At 46.8% G+C, this 25,374-nt stretch overlaps 10 protein-coding genes across 10 annotated transcripts; 5 read left to right on the forward strand and 5 right to left on the reverse strand. All coding sequences in view use genetic code 12, as the record gives it.

Annotated features, from left to right (window-relative positions):
• Window positions 1-571: 571 nt before the first annotated feature.
• CJI96_0004372 (cullin CUL3) lies at window positions 572-3,223 on the reverse strand (the record flags this gene model as incomplete). The annotated part of the gene is made up of 1 exon (XM_029036624.2): window positions 572-3,223. One exon carries the CDS (start codon window positions 3,221-3,223, stop codon window positions 572-574), a length of 2,652 nt encoding a protein of 883 aa, XP_028888721.2.
• Window positions 3,224-4,227: 1,004 nt separating this feature from the next.
• On the forward strand, window positions 4,228-7,267 carry LEU1 (3-isopropylmalate dehydratase LEU1; the record flags this gene model as incomplete). The annotated part of the gene is made up of 2 exons (XM_029036625.2): window positions 4,228-4,233; window positions 4,970-7,267. 2 exons carry the CDS (start codon window positions 4,228-4,230, stop codon window positions 7,265-7,267), a joined length of 2,304 nt encoding a protein of 767 aa, XP_028888722.2.
• Window positions 7,268-7,495: 228 nt separating this feature from the next.
• CJI96_0004374 (uncharacterized protein) lies at window positions 7,496-8,695 on the forward strand (the record flags this gene model as incomplete). Its single annotated transcript, XM_029036626.2, has 1 exon — window positions 7,496-8,695. The coding sequence occupies one exon, from the start codon at window positions 7,496-7,498 to the stop codon at window positions 8,693-8,695; it is 1,200 nt and encodes a 399-aa protein (XP_028888723.2).
• A 522-nt stretch (window positions 8,696-9,217) lies between these two features.
• Window positions 9,218-11,200, forward strand: CJI96_0004375 (uncharacterized protein; the record flags this gene model as incomplete). The annotated part of the gene is made up of 1 exon (XM_029036627.2): window positions 9,218-11,200. The coding sequence occupies one exon, from the start codon at window positions 9,218-9,220 to the stop codon at window positions 11,198-11,200; it is 1,983 nt and encodes a 660-aa protein (XP_028888724.2).
• A 420-nt stretch (window positions 11,201-11,620) lies between these two features.
• Window positions 11,621-12,643, forward strand: CJI96_0004376 (uncharacterized protein; the record flags this gene model as incomplete). The annotated part of the gene is made up of 1 exon (XM_029036628.2): window positions 11,621-12,643. The coding sequence occupies one exon, from the start codon at window positions 11,621-11,623 to the stop codon at window positions 12,641-12,643; it is 1,023 nt and encodes a 340-aa protein (XP_028888725.2).
• A 1,645-nt stretch (window positions 12,644-14,288) lies between these two features.
• Window positions 14,289-15,965, forward strand: CJI96_0004377 (alkaline phosphatase PHO8; the record flags this gene model as incomplete). The annotated part of the gene is made up of 1 exon (XM_029036630.2): window positions 14,289-15,965. The coding sequence occupies one exon, from the start codon at window positions 14,289-14,291 to the stop codon at window positions 15,963-15,965; it is 1,677 nt and encodes a 558-aa protein (XP_028888727.2).
• A 61-nt stretch (window positions 15,966-16,026) lies between these two features.
• On the reverse strand, window positions 16,027-17,787 carry TPO3 (spermine transporter; the record flags this gene model as incomplete). The annotated part of the gene is made up of 1 exon (XM_029036631.2): window positions 16,027-17,787. One exon carries the CDS (start codon window positions 17,785-17,787, stop codon window positions 16,027-16,029), a length of 1,761 nt encoding a protein of 586 aa, XP_028888728.2.
• An 826-nt stretch (window positions 17,788-18,613) lies between these two features.
• GLY1 (Gly1p) lies at window positions 18,614-19,786 on the reverse strand (the record flags this gene model as incomplete). The annotated part of the gene is made up of 1 exon (XM_029036632.2): window positions 18,614-19,786. The coding sequence occupies one exon, from the start codon at window positions 19,784-19,786 to the stop codon at window positions 18,614-18,616; it is 1,173 nt and encodes a 390-aa protein (XP_028888729.2).
• A 1,123-nt stretch (window positions 19,787-20,909) lies between these two features.
• CJI96_0004380 (uncharacterized protein) lies at window positions 20,910-23,390 on the reverse strand (the record flags this gene model as incomplete). The annotated part of the gene is made up of 1 exon (XM_029036633.2): window positions 20,910-23,390. The coding sequence occupies one exon, from the start codon at window positions 23,388-23,390 to the stop codon at window positions 20,910-20,912; it is 2,481 nt and encodes an 826-aa protein (XP_028888730.2).
• A 367-nt stretch (window positions 23,391-23,757) lies between these two features.
• Window positions 23,758-25,287, reverse strand: CJI96_0004381 (uncharacterized protein; the record flags this gene model as incomplete). Its single annotated transcript, XM_029036634.2, has 1 exon — window positions 23,758-25,287. One exon carries the CDS (start codon window positions 25,285-25,287, stop codon window positions 23,758-23,760), a length of 1,530 nt encoding a protein of 509 aa, XP_028888731.2.
• Window positions 25,288-25,374: the final 87 nt, after the last annotated feature.

Raw genomic sequence — 25,374 nt, forward strand, 5'->3', positions numbered from 1 at the left:
CTTCTACCGCCAACCTGCATGCAACTCCTAGGAGGCTGGAGGGTTGGCCGTAATTTTTACCGCGCCCCCCAGGGCAAAAACAAAAAAACACTGGCGCCAAACGGGCCACTTTTCGTGAGCGCGCTTCGCCCTGGAAACTGCCCCTGCGATCGCCCATGCAAGGAACGCCTTGCAAAACTCGTTGCCCGGGACCCAAACACAATAAGACACGAACTTCTGTGCATTGACAAGAAAAAAAAAGCCAAAACGATCGATTTCAATCGGTAAGCCTTCAGGGTCAACGCCTGTCGGCAATGATTGGAAATTTTGAGATTTTGCCCATCGTACAATGCTAGCGCAGTGGTTCGGGGACTTTTCTTGCGGGAGCTGCGAAGAGTGCAATGCACATCGTGAGACACAGCAACCACTGGAGAGGTGGTGGTGGGGAGGGCAGTTGTAGGCAGCAAATTGACAATTCCGTGAAAAATTGCCACAATCTGTTGATTTCTCACGCTAAATCTGAACCAGTTTGGGCTTTAGGTTTAAAATTAGAATTTGAAAGGCGTTGGCTTGCACCACGACCCATGCTAGATTATGCAATGTAGTGATAAACACCAATCTGCTCGCTATCTCTTTTGAGATACTCCTTCTCTATGAGGTCCTCGATTCTCTGCTTGATGAGCACCGTCAGAGGTTGAAATCTCCCATGTAACTGCTTCACCAACTCGGCCACAAGTTCGTTGTGACTGACGGTCTGCCTCGATTTCATGATTCTCACCACCGCCGCGTTCACAAGATGCTTTCTTCCCTCCTCAATGTTGGCCTTGACTTCCTCGCTCTCTTCTGCCTGCTCTGTTTTTTTCTGCTCCAGTTTCGCCGATCCCAGCGACACCGTGAGAACCTTCACCTTGGTAGTGGGCAGCTTGAACTTGTCATTGAGCATGAAACGGTCACCGCTTTGAATCTCCTTAGACATAGGTACCTTGACAAGAAGACGCAGCCGCGGCGCCACGGCAATCGACTGAAGTTGCCTCTTTAAATCACTCTCTGGAATATTCGTTAGCTCTCTGATCTCCTCATAGGTAAGTTCCTGTTTCCGCTCGAAAGGCGCTTCGTCCGAATCACTGGTCTGAGGGCCAAAGAGGAGCATGATGACTCCCGCATAGGTAGAAAGATTGATATCATACGTCCTCGATGGGTACGTGATCCGAAGATCCATCAGGCCAAACTTCGGACACCAAAAGAGAGATTTGTTATCGTTCTTTTTGCCTGTAAGCCAGTATTCTTCAAACGTTCTGATCGTTTCTCGTATCTTATTGGGCCAAATGAAGCCAATTTGACCATTGGTGTTGGCAAAGCTCTTATAGTCTTTTGTCATGCTCTTGGGCCAATCAGAAACATGACACACCTTGAGTTCGAGCTCGATCGTGGGTAGTTTGTGAGAATTTGCATGATTCTTCCATTCCATCGTCAAATCCCCAGATGAGTTGACGTCTTTCTTCATCTTAATGATTTTCTCCATGGTAGCGCTGCCCAATTCTTCACCAAGTTTCGCTATAACAAGCTCCTCGATATCACCATTATAACGAGCATCGACGCCCAGGACAATGGATGACGAACCTTTAGAGTTGAGAAACCGCTTCGCAAAGTGATTTGCGTAGTGAGCTTCGAAAGCATCCTTATCCTTGATGAAGCGAAGAAACGAGAGCGACTTGTGCAAGAAATCTTGCGTCTCATCCACGCTGGCGTTCAGGTCCAGGGTGACACGCTTGGAACCCAGCAGCTTCAAGAGCTGCTTGATTTGGGAATCCATGTAGATAGAGAGCAACTCTGGCGCACTAGTAGATGGTCCGATGGTCAGTTTCTTTGTTGGCTGATTCAGACGGTTGATGAAGTCCCTAAATGCTTCGTGAATGGTGTGTGCGATATCTGCATCACCATTGAAACAGCTCTTTAGTGCCGTGTTCAATTCGTTGTTGAAATTGAGAATCATGTCGATCCATAACGTTGCAAAGGTAGCCGAGGTTGTGCTCACGGACACTTTTTTGGGAGCATCCGACGTCTGCTGCTGCTGTTGTTGCTGTTGCTCTAGATGTTTAGTGACATAGTCAGGGAACTGTAAACCAATTTTGATTAAAGCTTCCTTCAAGCGCACCTTTAGAAGTTTTTTGTCAGGGTCGATCCGCTCAGCGAGGGTATGGAAGATCTTGAGCTCGGTCAAGCTATCGGCCACATGCTGCGCTGAAGCGGAGGTGGAAGATCCAAGGGTATCTCTTACCTTAGATACTAGAGGATCTAGCCAGTAAGTAATCCCTTGCTGGGATGCTGGGAAAGTCACCACTTTGTCAAGTCTCTCCTTGATTAAGTAATTGTTCATCATGTGAATGATTTTGGTGGCGGTTTTTTGAGGAAGCAAGTATGCAATTCTTTTCTCTTCATCGTTGATGAATTTAAGTGTATCCTGTAAATATCTGGAGCCCAGCATCAGCAGCATTATCTCATGAGCTAACGCCAGATAAAACTGTTGCAGCAGAGCCAAAAAAGCCCGTTCAAAATGATCCAGATATACATTATCACCTGTGGGAGCCCCTGGCACCGAGGCAGCCACATTGGGCTCGTCATTTGAAAGCATCTCAAACATGGCAAGCACCTGTTGGAGATACAGTCTAGTGGTAATAACATGGCCCTTTCTCGAGCTCGTGAACTCGTCAATGACAATATCTATAAGCATGTTGCCCACGGCAAAGTTATCATGGCGAATCACATTGATGTCAAAGAGAACAACCCCCATATCGTACACCAAAAGCTTGCGGCACTCTTTCACATAAACTCGATTCAAGTACATTAGCACATCGCTGATAAACTTCATCAGCTGCAAATGCTCAGACCACTCAGACACAGCAGCCTTCAAAAAATCTTCTTTCCACGACGCCTTGAACTGTTTCGTTTCGGTGATTTGCACCAACTGTCTCTGTCTCTGGCGTAGATGATCGCCAATTGCACCTGCCACATCGTTGTACAATCTCTCACCAAACTTTTTTAACACCAAGGTATAAGCCTTTCTGTAAAGTTGCTCATACAGCAAGTTTGACACGTTCTTATGTTGGATCTGTGCTATGGCGTTTGCCAAAAGACCCCAGGAAGCGTCGTAGTCAAGCTGGGAGTCAGCGGAGGAAGAAGAGCCCAAAGTGGAGATTTTTCTCGGAGCCCTGATTTTCGTGCGTTTCTGGCCTGCTGGGATCATCTTGCTCTCAGCGTTGTGTGTGATTTTAAGGTGTTTTTAGAGGTCTGAATCGATGTAGGCCCTTGATGTCAGTGGTGGATACGCTGTGCAGGTACATCCACAGATGGGCCATGGTTGCAAAAAAGGTGAAATGAGGTGAAAAATGAGGAGAATTGAATCGTAAACTTTTTTCCTTAGATGATATAAAACAGTATTATGGGCCTAATTTGCTTGTTTTGAGTGTCTACAAAGAAGACAGCTATTGTATGGTGTAGTACGAAGAGAGCTGAGCCAATGACTTTACTTTATGTTAATGAAGCCCCATTAGAATTATGATATTATGTCATTCATTTTCATGTAAAAATATCTAAAATTAAAGTCTTCTAGAATTAAAAAATGATGGTGCTTGCTTTAAAAGACCGCTCTGTGGCTCAAGCTCCTAATTGTGAATATACCTTTGGAGAAAGAAGCAAAGTAAGGAGAAAAGAAGTGAGAAAACTACATGCCAAACTTACACTTGCAGTCAGGTAATCCTTTGGTCTTTGTTAAGCATACTACTGCTCCAACTGTATGGTTTTTTGCTCTTTCGCAGCCATTTAACTACAGCTCTCAGATGACTAGTTGCCTCACCGACGATCAGATTAGTGCCCACCATAATGCTGCTCCCGATCAAGACCATGTATGGCTGTGGAATGTGTGATAGAAAGAAAGTGAGTCAGTGCTGCAAATAAGTTGCAGCTCACAAATAATACGAATGTTGCAAGACTCTCGTCAGACATTGAAGGAGCTTTTTATCTTATTGATCGATTCTTTTGGTTGCTTGAGGTCTAAAGATTAGTTTCCTGGCTTATACTTGCCACTATTCTAAAGAAAGCAAGGGTCCCCAAATTTACTGAAACTATCTCTTGTCTTCATACCTTATAAGAAGGTCACTTACTTGGATTTATATATTTGAAAAAGTGGGTTCAGCTTGTACAAAAACAGTTAAGTGACTACAGCGATTATAATTGGAATTTGGTCAGCAAATGTTAGTCAAAGGGCTTTTCTAAAACTGGGTAAATCTGTAGTGGTGCTTACCGAAAGACTCTGCTAGTCCGTGAGCAACCCACTCTAATTGATCTATAAATCGGGTATACTTAGATAGCTGACGAAGCCTACTTTTACACGGAATCATTGTCCTTATTATCGGTGATTTGAACGCCTAGCGTCTTACTAGGATTACATAGTCTACGCATGGAGAAAGCATGTCAGCAAAACAGACCACGAAGGCAAAAATTAATAAATGGTTTATGGGGGCTTTTTTCTTTGTGAATCGACCTCTTTAAACTTCAATGTCCTTATACCTTTTCATCATCAGCCATTACTAGGAACCTGCCAAGTCTTCCACCAAACTGAGTCACTTTTTCGCAGCCGTTTTGCCTGACTCATCTACTTCCGAGCCTTACCCAGCTAGTACGCTCCTTCAAAGATAGTTTGATTATTAGATCTTCGAGCTCCTATTATCACACCCACAGTTCATTAATTTTTGTCTTTTTAAGAAAAAAAAACTCTTGTTTCCCCTGATTCACCTCCATCACCTCACTGTGAGCGCTGACTTTTTCTAGGCTGTTCATTGGCCTGCGGGCACCTGCCGGTACCGGCCCGCTTCAGGCCCGCACTGTCCCCGCGAAACTTTTTCCTTATATATGTCATCTTTCGACCGATATCATCTTCTCCAACAACTCTAACCATGCCCATTTCTAGCAACCCAAAACCCTCTACGATAAGGTTTTTGAGGACCACATTGTCCACAAGGACGAGAGCGGCTCGTACCTTCTCTACATAGACCGCCACTTGGTGCACGAGGTGACCTCACCCCAAGCGTTTGAAGGGCTCAAGAACGCCAACAGAAAAGTCAGAAGAACTGACTGTACTTTGGCCACCGTCGACCACAACATTCCCACCGTTCCCAGAACAAATTTCAAAAATGTCGAAACTTTCGTGGAGCAGGAGGACTCCAAACTTCAGGTGATGACACTTGAGCAGAACGTCAAGGACTTCGGCGTAACTTACTTTGGCATGACTGACGACCGCCAGGGAATCGTCCATGTCATTGGCCCAGAGCAAGGCTTCACACTTCCAGGTACAACAATGGTTTGTGGTGACTCCCACACATCGACCCACGGAGCGTTTGGCGCTTTGGCGTTCGGTATCGGTACCTCTGAAGTGGAGCACGTTTTGGCTACCCAAACAATTATCCAGGCCAAGTCGAAGAACATGAGAATCAGCGTGAATGGTGACTTAGCTCCAGGCATCACTTCCAAGGATCTCGTCTTGCACGTTATTGGTGTCATTGGCACTGCTGGTGGTACTGGGTGTGTGATTGAGTTTGCTGGCTCTGCCATTGAGGCTCTTTCCATGGAAGCTCGTATGTCCATCTGTAACATGTCCATTGAGGCTGGTGCTCGTGCGGGTATGATCAAGCCCGACGAGATTACCTTCAACTACCTTAAAGGCAGACCTTTGGCTCCCAAGGGTGCTGAATGGGATAAGGCTGTCAAGTACTGGAGCACCTTGCACAGCGATGAAGGTGCTCATTTCGACTACGACATCAACATCAACGCCGCCGATATTGTGCCCACCATCACGTGGGGTAACTCCCCTCAGGATGCTTTGCCCATCACCGCCAAGGTTCCTGATCCTGCCAACGTCCTGGATCCAATCAAGAAAGCTGGTATGGAAAGAGCTCTTGCGTACCAGGGCCTCACGCCGAACACGCCTCTCCAAGAAATCACTATTGACAAGGCGTTCATTGGCTCATGCACTAATTCTAGAATTGAAGACTTGAGAAATGCTGCTAAAGTTTGTAAGGGTTACAAGAAAGCTGACACCGTCAAGGAGGTGCTCGTTGTACCAGGATCTGGTCTTGTTAAGCGCCAAGCAGAGAAGGAAGGTCTCGATAAGATCTTTGAGGCTGCTGGTTTCTCGTGGAGAGAAGCTGGATGTTCGATGTGTCTTGGAATGAACCCAGACATTCTTGATCCGGAAGAAAGATGTGCATCCACTTCGAACAGGAACTTCGAGGGCCGTCAAGGTGCTAGATCCAGAACCCATTTGATGTCTCCTGCGATGGCCGCCGCTGCTGCTATCAAGGGTCATTTTACAGATATTAGAGAATGGAAGTATGATACTTCGGACGAACCAGCCATGCAGATTGACTCTTCCGGTCCTGAGGACCAGGAATTGCAAGATGCTGTATACGAGCATGAGAAACAGCCTCTTGAGTCTTCATCATCTCTTGAAGATGACAGAATCAACGATATTCCTCAGGAACACGAGGCCTCTCTCACCGTGGACGAAGCTGCAACTACGGACGCTCCTGCTGGCATGGATAAGTTCACAGTTCTCTCAAGCATCACGGCACCTTTGGACAAGGCCAATGTCGACACCGACGCCATCATCCCTAAGCAGTTCTTGAAGACCATCAAGAGAACCGGTCTCAGTAAAGGTCTTTTCTACGAGTTGAGATTTATCAAGGACGACCAAGGCAAGGACGTCGAGACCGACTTTGTGTTGAACGTGGAGCCATACCGCCAAGCGGAGATTTTGTTGGTCACTGGTGACAACTTTGGCTGTGGTTCATCTCGTGAGCACGCTCCTTGGGCGTTGAAAGACTTTGGTATCAAGTGTATGATTACCCCATCCTTTGGTGATATCTTCTACAACAACTCGTGCAAGAACGGTTTGTTGCCTATCAGATTGCCTCAGGAAGTGATCAAGGACAAGTTATACCCCTTGGCTGTTGCTGGCAAGAAGCTCACTATCGACTTGCCCAATCAGCAGATCCTCAATGGCGAGACCAATGAGGTTTTGGTTGACCACTTTGACATCGAGGAGTTCAGAAAACACTGTCTTGTCAACGGTCTCGATGACATTGGCTTGACTTTGCAGAAGGAAGAGTACATCCGCAAGTACGAGGAGAAGAGAAGAGACAAGTTTTCTTTCTTGGAAGGCGGCTCCAAGCGCATCACGCCAATCAAAGGCGCAAAAAAGTCCAAGTATGGCCTTAAGACCCAGGAATGGTAAGACTCCCGCATTAGCATAGATACGATTTTATTTATTCAAAGTCATTACGTTTATCTTTTGTAGTTTCTGACTGTGAAGTGAGATGTCATTTGAAAAAGCCCAATTTTTTGTGTGCTTATGTTGTAGAGCTACCATTGGCTCCATGGAATCGGTGATAATCATGCACATAACACCACACTTCATTATAAACTCCAACCTCAAATCACTTGCTAAGAAACATCCCTAAGCATGCCGCCCCGGCCAAACAAAGCTCTCGTTAGAACCATCGTCACTACACGCCGCTGCCTCAACAAGCACGATGATCAAACACTTTTGGCCGACGCTCTAGGCCTTCTTTCACCCAAGAAGAGCGTAAAAAATACAGCAAACTATAAACCGCTGCTTTTCCGACACCTCCAGAAAGGAGACGTCACGGAGAATTACGCAGAAATTCGGCGGGAACTTCTTCCTGAAGTGACCATTCTGAAATTCGCCGACCACACAAAGCAGGTGAACAACTTGCTCTCTGACCTTGAGGCGGCTGCGGGTAGGATTTCTACAAAATCGTTGGAGACGCTGGAGAAGTCGTTACTCAGACACGTGCTGACTTTAACAAGCGAAGATGAGCTCATCGAGCTCGTGTGTTTGTCTCTTCAACAGAATAAGCTCACATTACCTCTTCTCACCAAGTTCATCCTTAATAGGCACTTGACCCAGCTTGAAAGGCTACCGTTTAACGTTGACAACTTGGATAAGAGCATGTTCATGCGTAATGACTGGTCCCAACAAAACTTTCATGAATTCAATGTGCTTCTTATGAAGAAATACCATGATTTGAACAGACCCTTGTTGATCATCAAAATCTTGAAGAACAATTTCGAAGCAGAGTTCCTACCGCTCATATATATAAGGAAGCTCCTGCCGTTTTATGAGAGAATTATCTGGAAGTTTTACTTCGAGTACATCAAGCAGCTTCATCTGGACAGAAACGAACAATACTATATCAAGTCGCTCAACGATATTCGGTCTACTTTCATCATGTGGGAGTCATCCTTGGAGAACAACAAAGCTATTTTCGATACTGCTTTGAAGGTTCACAAACTCAGCCCATTGCAGAAAGTGTTCATCGAGTTGTGCGTTTGTGAGCCGGTTCAGAGGGTGATAACTCAAGAGCTCGAATCAGGACGCTCACGCTTGCTCTCTGAGCTCAAGAAGATATCTCTCAAGTTCAAGGTATCTTCAGTCGGTACACTTTCTGACGCAGATAGCGTTGCTACTAGAGCTCATGGCTATTCCACGGCCCATGCGATCGAGAGTTTCATCAAAAGGGAGTTTCCAAACTGGGCCCAGAACCGTAATCTCACAGGATTTCTTGATGCTCTTGCAGTTGGACGGGCGCAGATGGCGCACGCCACCGAGGAGTTTGGGGAAAGTTTAGTGATGGCATGAATTGCAATTACAACACTCTCTTTAAAAGAGGCCACTCTCTTTAAAAGAGACGACAACATTCATGAAAGTAACGAATACACGATTACAATACATAACGTAGAAGTTCGACAGGTACCTTTGGCTACAGAGATTCAAATGACACTATGCTTGGTATGGATGAGAATACCTTTTGCAAAATATACGTATAAACCTTAGGGAGGGACTTCGGTTTTGGGCATCGATGCATGCTTTTCTACTCAATTACTCGATAGAACGGTATAACTTGTTCTTCTTTTTGTGTAGCAGTTGCCGATTCACTCTGAAGTGGAATGTTGTGGCAAATTACTTTCCTCATAAAATTAAGTAGCTTGCAAACCAATTATAGCAATCCGAACACTTCATTTAATACATACAATCACTTTTAAGGAACTCCAAAAGAAGAATCATTTGATGACCTGGTCCATAGCCCCCAAAAACACTCCAATATAAATCAATATCATTTCCGCTCACCTCTTACACAAACAAGTTATCCCCACCACAATAATGCTGGCCACCAACTTTCATTACTACGCCAACGACAACGTCGAGGGACCAGTTAACGAAGTGAATCTAAACACATCTCTGATCTCTCGCTTTGGTGACGTAGAACTGTCGGACAGCAAATGGTATCAAGATCAGGCAGCAATGCAGTTTCAAACTGAGAATTACGAAGACGAAGAGAGTCCTCAAAATATGGAAGAAAAGTTCGGTATGAAACAAGAGGAAATCGATGAATTGTTTCGCTTCTTGGACGAGTCTATTCCTCCATCAAGTATGACTACAGAACGCGTGGAGCAAAAGGAGCAGACCCAAGTTTCATGTCACTTGCCAGAACACAATCAGGAGCCAAGCCGTACAAGTCAAGACTCTCAGGCAGACCCCAAGTGGATACGGCCTCCACCATTCCCACCACCAGGATATTTTGTTGACTTCAACGGAGTACCTCAGACAGAAGGTCTGCTTGGAAAAGGCTCTAAAACCACACAGCCAGACAAGTCTATGAACTCAACTTCGGCCCGAGGAGAACAAGGGCTTGGCAAAATGCAGTTGACTTCCACACCGACTATGACGAAATCACTGAAAACTCACCATCTGGTACTGACCAAAGCTCTTGGAAAGAAGTCGAAACAAAAGCCTAAGGTGCAAAAAACCTCCCCCAGAAAGGAGCCCGAGGACAACGACGACGACTTAGAGTATACGTGGAAACTGTATCGGGTAGTTCATGAACAAGAGAAGGCGAAGCTGTTGAAGCAAAAGGCTTTGAATGAGAACCCAGTATATAATTCGTCTCCAGATGTTCCGAGTCAACTACAGCAGGCGCTGAAGCAGTCCATCTCTTCAATTAAACCAATACTGCCTCCCCAGAATAACTTTCAGGGACAATTCAATCAGGTTAACCAACTTAGGCCAAGTCTGCCAAAGCGAGGTGTTTCTCAACAGAAGCAGCAGGTAACAAATCAGCCACAGCAGGTTGCTTTTGTACGAGAGTATAGGGAACAGATGTCGGCTAACGAGGAAGAGAATAGAGAGCAGGAGCTCAAGAAACAAAAGCAGATTAGGAGACAACAGCAGCAACAGAAAAGACGTCAAAAGGAGGAGGAGCAAAGAAAGCTCCAAGAAGCTCAGGCCTTGAAAATCGAGGAGCAGGAGGCTAAACTTGCAGAGCAAAAAATTCAACTCGACTACTATAAGGGCCAGTGCCAGCAACATATAATGCAGCAGCTCTTGTCCCAGCCGCCTCCTACTCAATACCAGCTTCTTCAGCAGAGTAGCCAGGATTTGCCTTCGCTGCAAAGCAGGCTCCCTCAGCAGCTGTTTCAGCAACTGCAGCGGCGTGCTCAGCTGCCCGTTCAGCTGCCGGTTCAGCCAAACTCACAAGGTTCTCAATTTGGCAAGTCTAAGAGTACCCAACCACAATTTGAGTTCCCCCAGCTGTCGTATCAGGCTCCCCATATCCAGTCTCAGGATGGCTACCATGAGCCTCAGACTTTCACAGAGGAAGGCATGGCTGCTAATTCACAGCAGTATTCTCAGACACAAAATTGTTGGACACCGAAGCAGCGCTTACAGTCTCCTTCAAAGAGACAGGCTCAATCTGCCCCAAACCATAGAACACCTGAGCAGCAGTCTCGAGTGCCTCCACAACAGGTGCCACAACTTCCGTCCCAGTCTGCTCAGCAGGCGCCGCAAAGCAGCTTGAGAGGCAGAAGCACCACTCCCAAAACAAGTCTGTTGCTCCCAAAAAAAGCGGTTGAGGCTCCAAAACAATCAAGGAAGAGACCAAATTCCGAAGATCTCTTCCACTTTGATTTGGTACCCCAGAAACCTCTTGTGGCAGAGGATGACTACCAAGACCTCTCAACTGCTCACGACGGCAACAAGAATCATGGCACTGGCGAGCTGATGTTCGATATAAATACCTTTTTCATTGATCCAAGTGAAAATTTGGACCTTTCGCCACAACCCAAGCGAGTGAAGCTCAATTAGGCAGCTGGTCTGCCTAGCCACTACACTGATCCTTCTCCAAGAAAACCATAGTTTGTTTTGTTATAGTATTGCCTTGTGATTTGTAAAGTATTTGTAAGGAGGTGAGTTGCTAGTTTCATTGCAGTGGGAATCAACACATGGCCAATAATCATTTGCTGCTTATTTGGCTCTGCTCATCGGAATGGGGTGGTAGTCTGTCCCTGGAAGGGCCGTTTTCGCAGCCATTGTACCATTACGGAAAAATCACAAAAATGGCTCATTCAGAACACTTTCAATGGTTTCAGCGACACCATCTACAAGCATTGGAGCTTTCTATCGATCACAAAATTATCATGTCATTTAGTTCGAGCCACCAATTTTCCCCATCGGCTTATCGCACAACTCGAGCCAATTCCGCACCGGTTTCGGCATCCATATACTATGAAGCTTCTCTCAGACACCCAGATCAAAAGGCACCTCCTTAGCATTACAAAAGACCAGCTTGAGCAAACGTACCTCCCAAGGTTTGAACAAGCGCTCCAGGACTATGAAGCAAACCCAAATGTCGTTCCTGAGAGAACTGTACTCACACTGAACTACCCTGGCTGCGATACTACCCATTTGTTCATGCCCTGTGCTGCCCCACATAGTGTGGGCACAAAAGTGATCAGCGGGGGCAGCTACAACTCACAGAATGGCTTGGGCTTTCAGGGATTCACCGCTGTTTTGGACCCTCGAAGCGGCCAATTGCTCGGGGCTGTGAATGCAAAGACACTAACTGCGTTTAGAACAGCATTAGCGAGCTTTTCTGCTATTTGGAAGCTCCTCAAGGATTCAGACACTGCAATTGAGCAGGTTACAGTGATTGGCACAGGCCCGCAGGCGTTCTGGCACGTTTTTCTTGTTTTGCGGGCGTTCAAGGTGAAAAAGGTGGTGGTTTTGAGTCGGTCAGAGGAGAGCGCCCAAAAGCTCTGCAAGGAAATAGGTGAGGTTGATTCTGTCGAGACAGAAGGTTTTGCTAACTCCAGTTGTGTTGCGGGAGAGAAGATCAGAAAGTCAGCCATCGTGTTCGGGTGCTCCCCTTCTACAGAGCCGACTATAAAAAAAGAATTCGTCAATATAGATCCTGCTTTTTTCCAAGTGTTTGCTTTAATTGGCTCGTATAAGCCCCATATGGTGGAGCTTGATCCTCAGTTTGTGAAGGACAATTTCTTTGGAGAATACAAGGTGATAGTGGACTCTAAAGAACATACTTTGGCAGAGGCAGGAGAGCTCGTACAAAGCGAACGCACAGAGAAGAATCTCGTTTCGTTGACTGACCTTTTGGGTGACAAGGCCCAAGGCAGAGTCAAATTGCCATCTGGGGTGTCGGTGGTAAAAATTGTGGGTCTTCTGATAATGGATATCTACATGGCGCAGTTAATGTTGGAAAGCGTCGAGGCTCCCCAGGTGGATTTCGATTAAGAAGAAAAGGCGTAGAGCACACTAGCACACTCGAAGATAGTCAAAATTGAATAATCAAAAACAGAAGTTTAGCATTCACCTTCAAATAACATCAGCCTTTACGCTTTGAATTCTACATTGTATTCTAGGTAGCTTTGATTAATTATTCGAGCCGACTAGACACTTACTGGACTAGCAAGGAAAATAAGTTAGAGTTCTTGAACTTCATTCTCTCGTAAGAAGCATTTTTCAATGGCATTTCAGAAAAGGCAAACCTATTTTGTTCTCTCATTAGCTTTCTGTAAAGGTGATTTTGGACCTTCTTCCTTGAAAAGGCATTGGCATTGGGAGAACTGTGTTTGACAATTGGTCTTTCAATAACTTTACTGTTCATTTTCTTTGTGCTCTGCTCAACTTGATGAACTGAGCGGGAAGTAGGTACCGTTCCTTTGATAATGATTGCTCCAGTTGGCCTTCTACTCAATCCCCTAAAAACCTTGGCGACTTTGTCAAACATATTGCGTAACTTCCCACGTATACCAAGAGTGTTAACGTCTACTGGAAGCTCTGAAGCAAATGCTGTCTTCGGTGGATGTGATCCGAGCAAGCCGGAGATTTCAAAAGAAGAACGTTTGAGTTTCATCGAAATGGATTCAAATGGTCTTTGATTTGAGAAGAGGTAAAACATATTTTTATGGTGGGACCAGTGGAGTGTTTATTCATCCAGGAGAATAATGGCCTTGGACCTGCTTCAAATCTTACCTTGAATGGCAACTCTAGAGGAGGTCCCGCTGGAAAGCTCGGTACCCAAGTAGGCAAGCGGAACAGATTCTGGACCCATAGTCGTATGAACTTTTCGTAAATTGGTGAAAACCCCACGAAATATGATTCTGATTTGATTCTCTGCAACCAAGGAAACAAGAACTGTTAGAATTTTGTGGCAACTAATAACATGAAAAGATGTCTATCAGATCGAGTCCATCCTCAAGAACTTCTTTCAACTACAAGCAGTCTGAACTTCCTGATGTGGGAATCGAAGGGGCATGATTGTAAACTACAGGTAATTCTAGCCCTGCGAGGGAGTTGTGCTAATCCAGAAAAAGTCTGTCTCGCTTCCTCATGAGTTCAATGAACATCATTCCGAAGATTGAATATGGAACCCGCATTTTTCACCAGTCTTGTTCACTCAATGAGCTTTGAGACTAGACAATTTTTCGCAGCCAATTCTTTTGGTAACAGATCCAGTTTGTTGGGTCGACATGCTTTTCCTTTTATCCACTGACCAAACATTGAAATTAACATCACCACACGAACCATAAAGAAGATTGCTTGACATATAACTAATCCAACTAATTTGGTCCTTCAGTCGTAAATAAGTCCTTCAATAGGTAGCGAAAAGCGGCATTCCCAATTCGCACCCGTTCCTTCCGCTTGTATGAGGTAGCTACCCCCATATGCTAGTAGAAACAACAAATCGAATTGCACATCTCAATGAGAATTCCCTCGATGAAGATAGTTTTTTTCCTCGGCTATCTCCGAACATCATCTTTCCTGGGCTGCTTCATCTTCAACCTACTATAGGTCACCTGCACATAGCCTCGCCGATACATGGCCTCTTATCTATGCCAATCCCAAAACTTCACCAACAACTACATGTTTTCTTAAAATGGCGTATATAAGATTACCAACTGACGACTACGTTGATGATGAGTCGCTCATCCAGAAAGAAGTTCAAGCTGTCTTCCAAAAACCCAAGAAGAAGCCGATGTGGAAAGCGCTTCTCTGCCTTATCGGATACTTAGTATTCGTCTCCTTGACTGCCACTTTATACTGGTTCTTGAGCGAAAAAGATGAAAAACAAAATGTCATTTTCATGGTCACCGATGGAATGGGTCCTGCTTCGTTATCGCTTGCTCGTTCGTTTAAACAATACAGAGACAACCTCGGCATTGATGATGTTTTGGCTTTGGACACTTTGCTTATCGGTTCGTCCCGTACTCGCTCAAACGACTCTTTAGTGACTGACTCTGCTGCTGGTGCTACTGCCTTCTCATGTGCTTTGAAGACATACAATGGCGCTATTGGCGTTGACTCAGACAAAAACCCTTGTGGAACGATCTTGGAAGCTTTGAAGTTAAATGGCTGGCTCACTGGGCTTGTTGTGACCACCAGAATAACCGATGCCACTCCAGCTGCTTTCAGTGCTCATGCTGACTATCGCTTCCAGGAAGACCTCATCGCACAGCATCAATTAGGCGAGTACCCATTGGGCAGAATGGTAGATTTGATGATCGGTGGTGGAAGGTGCCATTTCCTTCCCAGATCAGAGAGCGGAGGCTGTAGAAACGACAATAGAAATTTGATTTTAGAGGCGCAAGATAAAGGATGGTCTTATGCCGGAGACAGAGAGGCTTTTGACGAATTGCAAGAGGGCAAAAACGTGTCGTTGCCACTTCTTTCCCTCTTAGCCCCCACAGACATTCCCTATGACCTTGATAGAGATCCCAAAGAACACCCTTCGTTGGCCGAGCAGGTGAGGGTCGCTCTTACTGCCTTGTCTAAGGCGACAAGAAAGTCGAAAAAGGGCTTCTTTTTGCTCATTGAGGGCTCTAGAATTGACCATGCTGGTCACCATAACGACCCTGCGGCGCAAGTGAGAGAGGTGTTGGCATACGATGAAGCGATGAAGGAAGTGATGAAGTTTGTTAAAAACACTTCGACGAAGACGACAGTAATTTCGACCTCTGACCATGAAACCGGTGGTTTATCCACCGCTAGACAAATTACTGAGAGCTACCCAGACTACTTGTGGTACCCTGAAGTTTTGCTCAATAGTAGTCACTCTGGTGAGTATTTGGTGAAGAAGGTGATGAGTAAGCTGGCTGAACTTTCCCATGATAGAACGTTGCTCCAATCTTTTATTGCAAAAGAAATTATTGAAAAGGACATGGGTATCAAAGACTACACCGAAGAAGAGGTTTCTGCAGTAGAGGAGCTTTCTAAGAATGCCAACAAGCTTTTGGGATTCCTTAACAACATGATCTCAGTTCGGTCTCAGACGGGTTGGAGCACTTCTGGCCACTCAGCTGTTGATGTCAATATTTATGCCTTCTCTAACTCGGAGAAGATTACTCAAAAGCTTTTGCAAAAAGAGCCTTACACTGGATTGTTGGGCAACCATGAAAACATTGAAATTGGAGCTTTTATGTCAGAAATTACCGGTGCAGACTTGGCAAGGGTCACTAAGTTGATAAGGGACACGAAGCACTCACCAAAGAGTGTCCACGAATTGGAAGCCTCCAGCGACGATTTACACATGCATGCTGTGCAAAAAGCACACTAACTGTTAGATACTTCATTTATTCATTAATGCTGGTCTATAAATGCACAATGCAAAATAAGATTTACACAAGTTTGGCAGAATAATCTTCCTTACAGAGCTTTGCTCTCAAGGACCCTCCAAATTTGTAGAAAGAGAAAGGAACCACGATCATCGCCAACGACAAGAATGCTAATAACCACGATGCCCACTGCAAACCCAAGCCATGGTACATTTGTGTAATGAAAAGTGGAAATGCAGCACCACCAGCACTTCTCAAAAAGACCTTCGTGGCCAATGCGGAAGCAGCGTACTTGGCGTATGTGTCAATGATGTAGTTGTTCAAGGAGTAGTAGATTAAAACCATACCAAAGCCAAAAGCCAATCCAGACGACGCTGGACCGACCCAAATAATATGCTTATAGGAGGTGGCACCAAGGATAAATAAGGCTATGCAAGGGAACGGAGAGCCGATCATGGCGCCCACAAGTCTATCCTCAGGAGTTGGAGTTCTTCTTTTCTTCATAGCCAAGTACTGTTTCTCAAGCACCGGGGTGAGCAAAACAGCAAGTAAAGCACCGATCAAGATAGGAATGTACATGAGGCCAATCTTGTCATCTTTGTAGCCATACAACTCGCCAAAGATCACTGGATATGCAAAGAAGAAGGCATAAAGCAAAGCGTAGATGAGGGCCACAAATGCACACACAAGCACCAACACGGGTTCCTGCCAGCAGAACTTGATGGGACGGTATAAGTTGTTGTTCAACATTTCAGAGAATGTCATTGGCGTAGCTTCCTGTTCGGTCATGATCTTGTCGTTGCCGGTTTGAGCTCTAAGCTTTTTAGCTCTTCTTTTCAAAATCACCGGAGCGTACGTTTCAGGAATGAGTGCCATCAAGATCCACATTACTCCAGCAAACGCCATGTTCACCCAGACCATGAGATCGTATCTGCCGCTATCGACAGAAATGAACCCATTGACAATCCCTCCAAATACTGGGCCAGAGTAAGGGCAAAATGAGAAAATGGCTATGGCCATGCCTCGTGTTTCGTTGTGCAAATCCACCAAGCTGGCACCGACATTGGTCAAGGCAGAAGACGAGAATACACCGAGAAGGAAACGACACACAAGCACACCGCCTATGTTGGGAGAGAGCGCCACGGGCACGTTGAAAAGCGTATAGAGGCCAAAACTGACAAAGTAAACGGGTCTGCGGCCAATCTGCTCCGAGAGAGGCGCCCAGAGGAGAGGACCCACAAGGAATCCTATAACCATCAAAGAGACTGTCAATACGGCCACTTCGTCAGAGACATTGTACTTTTCGCAGATAAGCGGGAGTCCACCAGCCAAAGACGAGGACCCGTAAGCAGCAGAAATCACCGCCCACGAGTATACAAACGTATAAAGCCATTTGCGGAACATGCTCCAGTTGTGAGGGTTCTCTGGGTCGTTCTTGTGGAAAGTGACAAACTCAATGTCTGGGTCAAGCTTCTCCTCGCCGTCTGAACCTGTCACCACTGTTCTTTGGCTCGACACTCGTGAAAGCCTTGACTTCACACGCCCGATTCTCTCGAGGTTTTCCACTGGCACCAACCCTGTTTCTGTCTCCAAAGTGTACTCTTCAGGGAAGATGGGGTCTTGCATAGGAGGCATGTTGATGTCTGGCTGGGGGATGTCTTGACTGATGCCCAACTCTCTGAGGGATCTGGCTGTTTCTGTTCGTGTTCTCGTGAGCTCCATGCTTCTATTGTGGGTGAAGGTATCGTTGTACTCTTCACTGGAGTCCCTTACTAGCTTGTGTGGTTCGAGCTCCAGGGAGCTTAAGGATTCTGAGCTGCTCATGTTGGACTTAGGTTAGAGTTGTGTAGATTCTATGAGTTGCAATAGTTCGAAGCCCGACTTTATTTGGCTTTGGCGCCCTTATATATTGACACATTTTCTGGTCACAATTTGCAGCCATTCAGCCGTGTTCCGTGCTCCGAGTACGCATAGCTCTGCGCGGACGGCATCCAACAGAGGGAACTTTAACAAACATCTGGTGGGTTCCGGGTTTTGTGCAGGATTCATCGTTTCTTTGCTTCCGCGGGTATGCGAATCTAGCCACTCCCCAAAGTTTTTCCGGACGTTTATCCGACTTCGGGTACCACTTTTTGCAACCGTATATATCGGCTTGATCTGAGACAAACTGAAGATCTAGTGGTGCTGGTGTGGTAATAGTAGTATATAATTGGCATGTATGCGTGTATTTTATTATTCCTTAGCGGTCGCTGTTTAAGAGGTCCTCCATGATGCACAAATACCTGTGTCGATTTCCAAGCAACGATCAGGTTTCCATGGGTAGTGTCGAGTTCGATATAAACCGTGGAAAATACCACCTACCAACAATTTCTTTCAGTCTCCACAAAGTGACCAAAGCCGTCTCTGGATATCCTTGCAAATATTTCCCTTGCTTGACTTCTACCCACACCGTTCACAATTGGTTGGCAACTCTTCATATAACAAGCTTTGTGGAGACTCTCCTGGGAATATATAGCCAGAGTAAAATCGTCAGGTGGGCCCATTTCCAATTACCTCATCACTCTCTACGGGGATCTCCTGCTACACGGCCCCAACCACATTTTCTCAAATGCACTCAATTGTCTATTAATAAACCTCTTTCCCTGTAATGTTAAGTACTGGTGGTCTGAGAGTCCACCTTTAGCTGCTGTAAATTCTTGATCACATCCACGTTGTACATTTGCTTGTTGCACCGTCTCCCCTCGTAAGGATGCCGGAGCGACTCTTGCTTGCACTCATATAACGCCGCCTTCAAGTTCTCCACGTTTTCTCTGCTCAACTGGAAGTGGAACGCTATGCGGCCCCCCATGAGCTTGACGCCATGCTTCTCTGCAATCTTCACGAGCAAAGCGTCGTTCATCTTGTTTTTCTTCAAATCGATAAACACAAAATTCGTATCGACTGGAGACTCCAACGCAATACTGTGCTTTTGGCAAAACTCGCCCACTTCTCTGGCAAACGCATGGGCGTCGGCAATCTTATTCCAATTATCCTCGAGCGCCGTGAGCGCCATGAGCGTCATCAATCCGGCCTGCCGTATGCCTCCGCCTGCCTGCTTCTTGAAATGATTGGCTTTTTCAATAAATTTACGGTCTCCTACCAACACCGAGCCTAGGGGCGCTCCCAACGACTTCGACAAGCAGATCGACACCGAGTCAAAGTACTGGCAATACTCTTGCAAAGAAACACCAGTGGCCACCGAGGCGTTGATCAAGCGAGCCCCGTCAAGGTGCATCACGATCCCCTGGCTACGGGCAAACTCACTGATGCGCCGTATTTCGTCCACGGGAGTGACGATTCCGTGCAAAGTATTCTCCAAGCTGATAACTTTGGTAGGTGCCGCATGGATATCGCCATCATCGGGAGTGTATTCCTCAAGAATGTCCTCCAACGTCAAGTAGTTGCCGTTTTCCGGCTTCACCGGGTGCACCATCGCCTGCGACAAGGTAGCGGTGCCGCCGGCCTCGTGCAAATAAATGTGGGCTCTGTGGTCACAGAGAATTGAGTAAGGGGGCTGGTGCAAAGCAGCTCGAAGCCCAATCTGGTTTGAAAGTGTTCCAGACACACAGAAAAGCGCCGCCTCTTTGCCAGTCAACTGGGCCATTCTCGCCTCGAGCTCAAGCGTGGAAGGGTCTTCTTTGTAGACGGAATCCCCGAGGAAAAGGGTCCCGCTGGAGATTTTGTCCATCACCACCTGGTTCATGTGTTTTGTCGGAAGCGTAAAGGTGTCGCTGCGGAACTCGTTGTGGACGCTGAACGTCTCTCTTTCCTCTAGTATGGTCATGACGATAGTGGAATGGCAGTGGGAAAGTAGTGGAGGTAACTAGTTGGAGGGTTAGGTTCGTTGAATCGTCAACGAAGGAAAGAAAAGTAGCACGGAAGTGAAATTGTAGAAATCGACTACTGGTGGCCTTGTGGCCCCTACAGGGTCTATATAGCAGCATGATGCATAGGGTGACGGTTGCGATGAGAGACTTTTTGCACCCACCGCAGCGCCTGTACAAATGACCAAGTGCCCAAAATGCCTCGGAGGGCCCAGAGTGTTTTGGAGGGGTCTCCCCGGGTGCTGGCCAACGGCTGCTATTGCGGGAAGAGAAAGTGAATCTGGAAATGCAATTCCGGCGTGGAATCGGTGCTACATCAGTTGGTTCTCGGTGTGGGTTAACTTAGTGTGGAGACAATGGGTGGGTGGGTTGCCAGCCTTCGGCTATTGGCGGGTGCTGCCTGAAAAAGTCCCAAGGCGCTGTCCCCTCAGTCAGTGCCAGTGACCATAGTCACTGCTTGGGGAAATTTGAATTTTGCGTGTTGGGCGCTTCGATTTGTTGTTCGGTTTTGGCCCCAAATTGCGTGTTCGATTGAACTCGGTTCTTTTGTTGATGCCTCTTAGTCAGCAGAATCTAAGACGGCATTGTGGTGCGTTTAAGCGCCTCACTGCCTTTTGCATTCTAAAACAAAAAAAAGAAAACATTGTAGAAAAAGAATAGTGGACTTTACCCCAAAAGTAAGGCTATTAGCTATAGAGTCTGCTACTGATTTAATATTCTTCATTGATCCTCCTTATCTTTCTAAGGCTATGCTTGGTTGGTGCTTTGTAAGCGTTCGCGAATGGCTGCAAAATGGCTAATGTAAGCATGCCAACTCCGAGGCCGTAGAGCACTTTTGAGGTTCCCTTGATCTGGCTTGTTTATCTTTGCTGGTACAGGTAGTTCCGCGTGGCTACGAAGACGAACTTAGACTATCTGATGTCAATGCATTTTATATACGCCTTCGCTGAATGCAACAACTATGATTCGGTGATGGACTTGTTCACTGTAGACTAGAACAACCGTTGAAACTTAGAACACATTAAATAACAGGAGAGTTTCTACTTGAACTTTTGATCGATGGCAATCAGGTTTTCACTTGCTCTATAACAGCTGAATGTCATCGGCGTCTGGCTCCTTCTTCTTTTCCACGTTGAAAGGCTGGAAGTCTGGCGCCATCCCCCCGCTCTGAACATCGTGTCTCCATATATGGTTGCCGCCTGAAAGAGCACGGTTGTGGCCGCCAAGTCCCGCTCCAAGCCTATCCAGCCATATGTTCAGCGACAAGTTGCTCGACAAGGCACTGGGCTGAAGCTGCGGGTTGGAAAGCATGAGCGAGTCCAAGAGGTCGGTTTGTGGAGGCAATATCGACAGTGAGGGAGACAACTCCACGGCTCCAGGGCGTGGCGAAAGCGACATTTGCTTGGGATATTGCATGTTGCCTATATAACTGCTCGTTGGAGCATTTGTCCCGGATCCTCCTGTGTTGCCGTGGGTATTCCACATTGACGACACTTGCAGTTGAGCGTATGGCGGATTATCCGAAGTGGGTGACCGTCCGTAAATTTGATCGTCGTAAGATAAACTGGATAAGTAGGGCATCTGTTGCATGTTGCTCTGCTGGTTTAACCCTCCGTGAAGCGAATCTTGCAAGGGATGCTGCAAATTGTGCGTGTCATGTTGCATCCCTTGCAGAAGGCTAGGCTGGAGTGGAAACAGAAACCCCTGGAGACTGTCAGACGTGTTAAGTTGATTACCTAAAAGCGAGGCATGGATCAGAGACCCAGATGCCGTAGGTTCGAGAGGCACATTGTAGTGTGGGTTTAAGCTATTCTGACCACCAAGGCTCGTTTGGGAGAGGGCCGCCTGGGACATGCCTCCGTTGTAGTTCCGACCAACTGAAGATGTCGATGACATCAATGGCACATTGAGACTGTTGCTCTGGGACATCTGGTAATCTCTATTCACTGGATTTTGATCGAATGTATCTCTATTCGATGGGTGAATTTCTGAAAATTCTTTGTTGGTTGTATTTGCGCTGTCAATGCCTAAGCTTCCCAGATTGTTATCGAGCAAGTTTTCATATACCCTACCATATAGGGGAGTAGTTGCTTTTTCTGGAGGAGGTGAAACGGCACCAGATCTTGGAGACTCGACCGCTGGAGATGAGTTTTCGTCGATGAAAGTGTAGACTTTTGGTATGCGAGGTTTGGACAAAGCATTGCTGAAGCCGCCAAATTCGACACTAGCTTGGTACTCGGTCAACTTCTGTGGCTGATACCCTGGATTGGCAGCAGCACGAGCCTGTTCGACACTGTTGTGTAGCAGTACAAATTTCCGGATGGCTGCCCTGTAGGCAGACTTCCACAGCAGTTCAAGAGAGGTGAGCAACTCAAATTCTTTGTTGATCTCTGCCTCCCATTCTGGTCTTAAAACAGTGAGTTTCCGCAAAAGCTCAGCACCCCCTTTATTCAATAGCGAGTCACGAGTGAATACTTCAAATGAAGCCGAGTTCAAGCTGGTCAGAGACCCGTTTGGCGACAGGTCACCACCCGGAGCGGCAGGCTGAGAGTTGAACACAGTGAACTGCTCCACCAACGGCCTCAAATTACTCGCCACATGCGCCAACTCTTTTTTCTCGATATTGAGCTGTTTCGACTGGCTCTCTAAACTGATCAACTGACTCTTCAACTCGGCGATTTCTCCATGGAGCCGGTCGACCTGAGCGTCCACACGAGACTTTTCCAGGCTCGCCGTGTTCAAAACGTGATGCTTTTTTTCCTCCAATTTTGCCACACGAGACTTCAACTCTGCCAAGCTTGACTCGTGAATGGTTTTATGCGAATGTTGATTGCGAAGCTGTTTCGAGAGCTTAAGCTTCTCGAACGTCAAGGTATCCTTTTTCTTCTCGAGAGTCTTCACATCCAGGTCCTTCTTCCCTCGAATTTCGTGCTCTTCGCTCAACATTTCCTTGTACTCGTCGTAGCTCTTTGCAAGCTCCAGCATTTCTGCTTGCTGCGACCCATTGAATGCCGCCATATCTGCAATCACTCTCTGGAGCTCCAGCTGGTACGCCACCAACTGGTTATGAAGAATACCAAAGTCCTCAATCTTCTCCACCTCCTCCACCGCAATCAAGTCCTTGGCAACCTCTCCTCCCTCTGTCTTGTTCACCAACGTCGAACGCATTTCCCACTCGACCCCCTCAAGCAGCCCCTTGGTCGTGACAAAGATTGCCATACTCTGGGCCCGGAAATTGCTCGTGGCGTTCACCGCCAACACCCGGAGCTGGTACATCTTCCCCAGCTCAAGGCCACACACCTTGATGGACCTACCCGCTAAGGTAGCGGCTTCTCGTCCGTTCACAAGCACCACGTAGTAAATACTTTCGTCAGGTGCACTTTCCAGGTCCCAATGGAGTACGACATCATTGCGGCCAAGACAGTCGACGGTCACTTGAGGAGCGTGGGGGATGTCGATGTTCAACTTCTGAAAGAGCGTTTCCAGCGGTTGCTGGAGAAGCTGGACAACACGACAAAGGAGCCAGCAAAGAGCTGGCACTGCCGTTAGGAGCACCTCAAGCATGCAGGATGGGATTTATCTATTTTGAGGTTGTTGATTTTTTTTCTGGAGGTGTTTCTCTCAAGATGTGAGTGGTAGTTGGTTTCAGATCAACAGTTGGAGATGGGGCTTTTTTTTAGTGCGCCCGAATCCGCAGAGGCCATTTGCAGCCATTACGCTTTGCCAGATGCCATTGGATGGGAAGAAGGTATTAATGTAATTTAATCTTTAATATGTGTCTTTAATAATTTTTGTTTCCAGAGGCTGCTACTGTTGATGAAGTGCTCCTGTCTATGAAAAATCATACATTACCTCTCAATCCCGTTTACATAAATAGATCCTCGCTGGTCCCCTGAGACCCAATTAGAACCACTTTCTACTCGTGGCTCGTTTACTTTCTCGTCGCTAGGATGGACGCCGCCGCTAAAATCACGTTGAGCAGGCCCAAAATGAAGAACGGGCCAAACGTCCAATGGTCACTCCATGACCCGCCCACTTTCGTGATCAACAAAATCCCAAACCCACCACACACACTGGCGCATCCACTGATACTGCCAATCACCCTGTGTTCAGCTGACTCGATGCTCAGCCCAATCGAGCTCACAAGACTCATGCTGGCAATGATGGTGCCGATCTGGGAGAGTCCGATGAAACTCACAAGGATGAAACAAACGGCGTTGCGTGGGTCGTAGCCGTCTCCACCAATTACGCTGGCAAGACAGAGTCCAAAACTGCCCAACATACCGCTAGCAGCCGCAATGAGCAATGTCATCAGACACCCCAAACGGTTGGAGTCGACCAAGATCCCCCACAATGGCGAGGAAACCAAGGCAACCGTTTGCGCTACTCCAGTGAGAATAGCAGAAAAGACGTACCCATCGTAGCACTCATCCTTCAGCGGCGTATTTGCCGATTCTGACGCCGAACCGCTGCATTTGCCGTGCTCAGAGTAAAACTTGAACACCATGAGCGGAATAAATACGGAATTGGCAACCGTTGTGGACCTGGAGACAAACGAGCTGACGTACGCCAACTGTACCCTTCTGTTGTACTTGGAAGCCTGAAGGCCCTGTTTGAGTAATTCCAAATACGACAGCTCCTTATCCTGTTCACTGCCTCCTACGCCAGCGGCTTTCCTATGTTTGGCACTATCGTACGCAAATGTGAACACTAGAACAGCAGCAGCAAACGCAAAGACTCCCAAAAGCACATACGATAACCTCACCGAACCCTCTCTCGTGAGATCATCGTTATGGTCGCTGAGCTTCACTGGAAGCGTCAAAAAGAACGAGACGGAGAAAACAGCTCCAAGTCCTGTCGAGACGCCGATCATGGCCGAAAGCTTCCCGTGCTTCTTTTTCTGAGGATGACTTAAGCCAGCTGGCTCCTCGCTCAAGAGCCCCTCTTCCACCTCCTGGTGCTCTGGCTTATGCTGGTACATTCTCCAGAAAGCCAAGTCTGTCCAGGCAAAATCGGAATTGTTCGCTTCGTGTAGCATTACCGTTACAATACTCATACACGCCGTGACCGCCACGGCAAAAATAGCACGCCAGAACCAAAGATCGGGAAAAACACTGTGAGCCAATTTCCCGTACCCAAAGAGAGACGCTGCCAATAGTAAAAAGCCACCCAACTCCAAAATCCGGGGTCCCGAGGGAAAGAACCTCGTGGACGATCGGGCCCAGAAGTTGAGTTTATCGTTGAACGTGCCCAAGAAGACAGCAACAAAGATGGAAGACAACTCATCCAAAACACCCAAAGTGCCCACCACAGAACCTATCTTCTTCAGGTCCACGCCAATGACATCTGATAAGTAGAATGGCTGCGAAGCCAGAAGGAACACCACAAGGGAGATACACGCAAACCCAGCAAAGTTTAGCGCTAGGAGGTTTCTCACTCTGTAGCCTGGATTGAGCACCATAGTGAGTGGAGTAGTGTGAAGTTGACTGGTATAGCCGAAAAGCTAGAAGAAGGATGCTGAGAAAGGACCCTCCCGTGATGTGGGGGA

The sequence above is a fragment of the Candidozyma auris genome, chromosome 5, assembly GCF_003013715.1.
Source record: "Candidozyma auris chromosome 5, complete sequence".
NCBI classification, from domain to species: domain Eukaryota; kingdom Fungi; phylum Ascomycota; class Pichiomycetes; order Serinales; family Metschnikowiaceae; genus Candidozyma; species Candidozyma auris.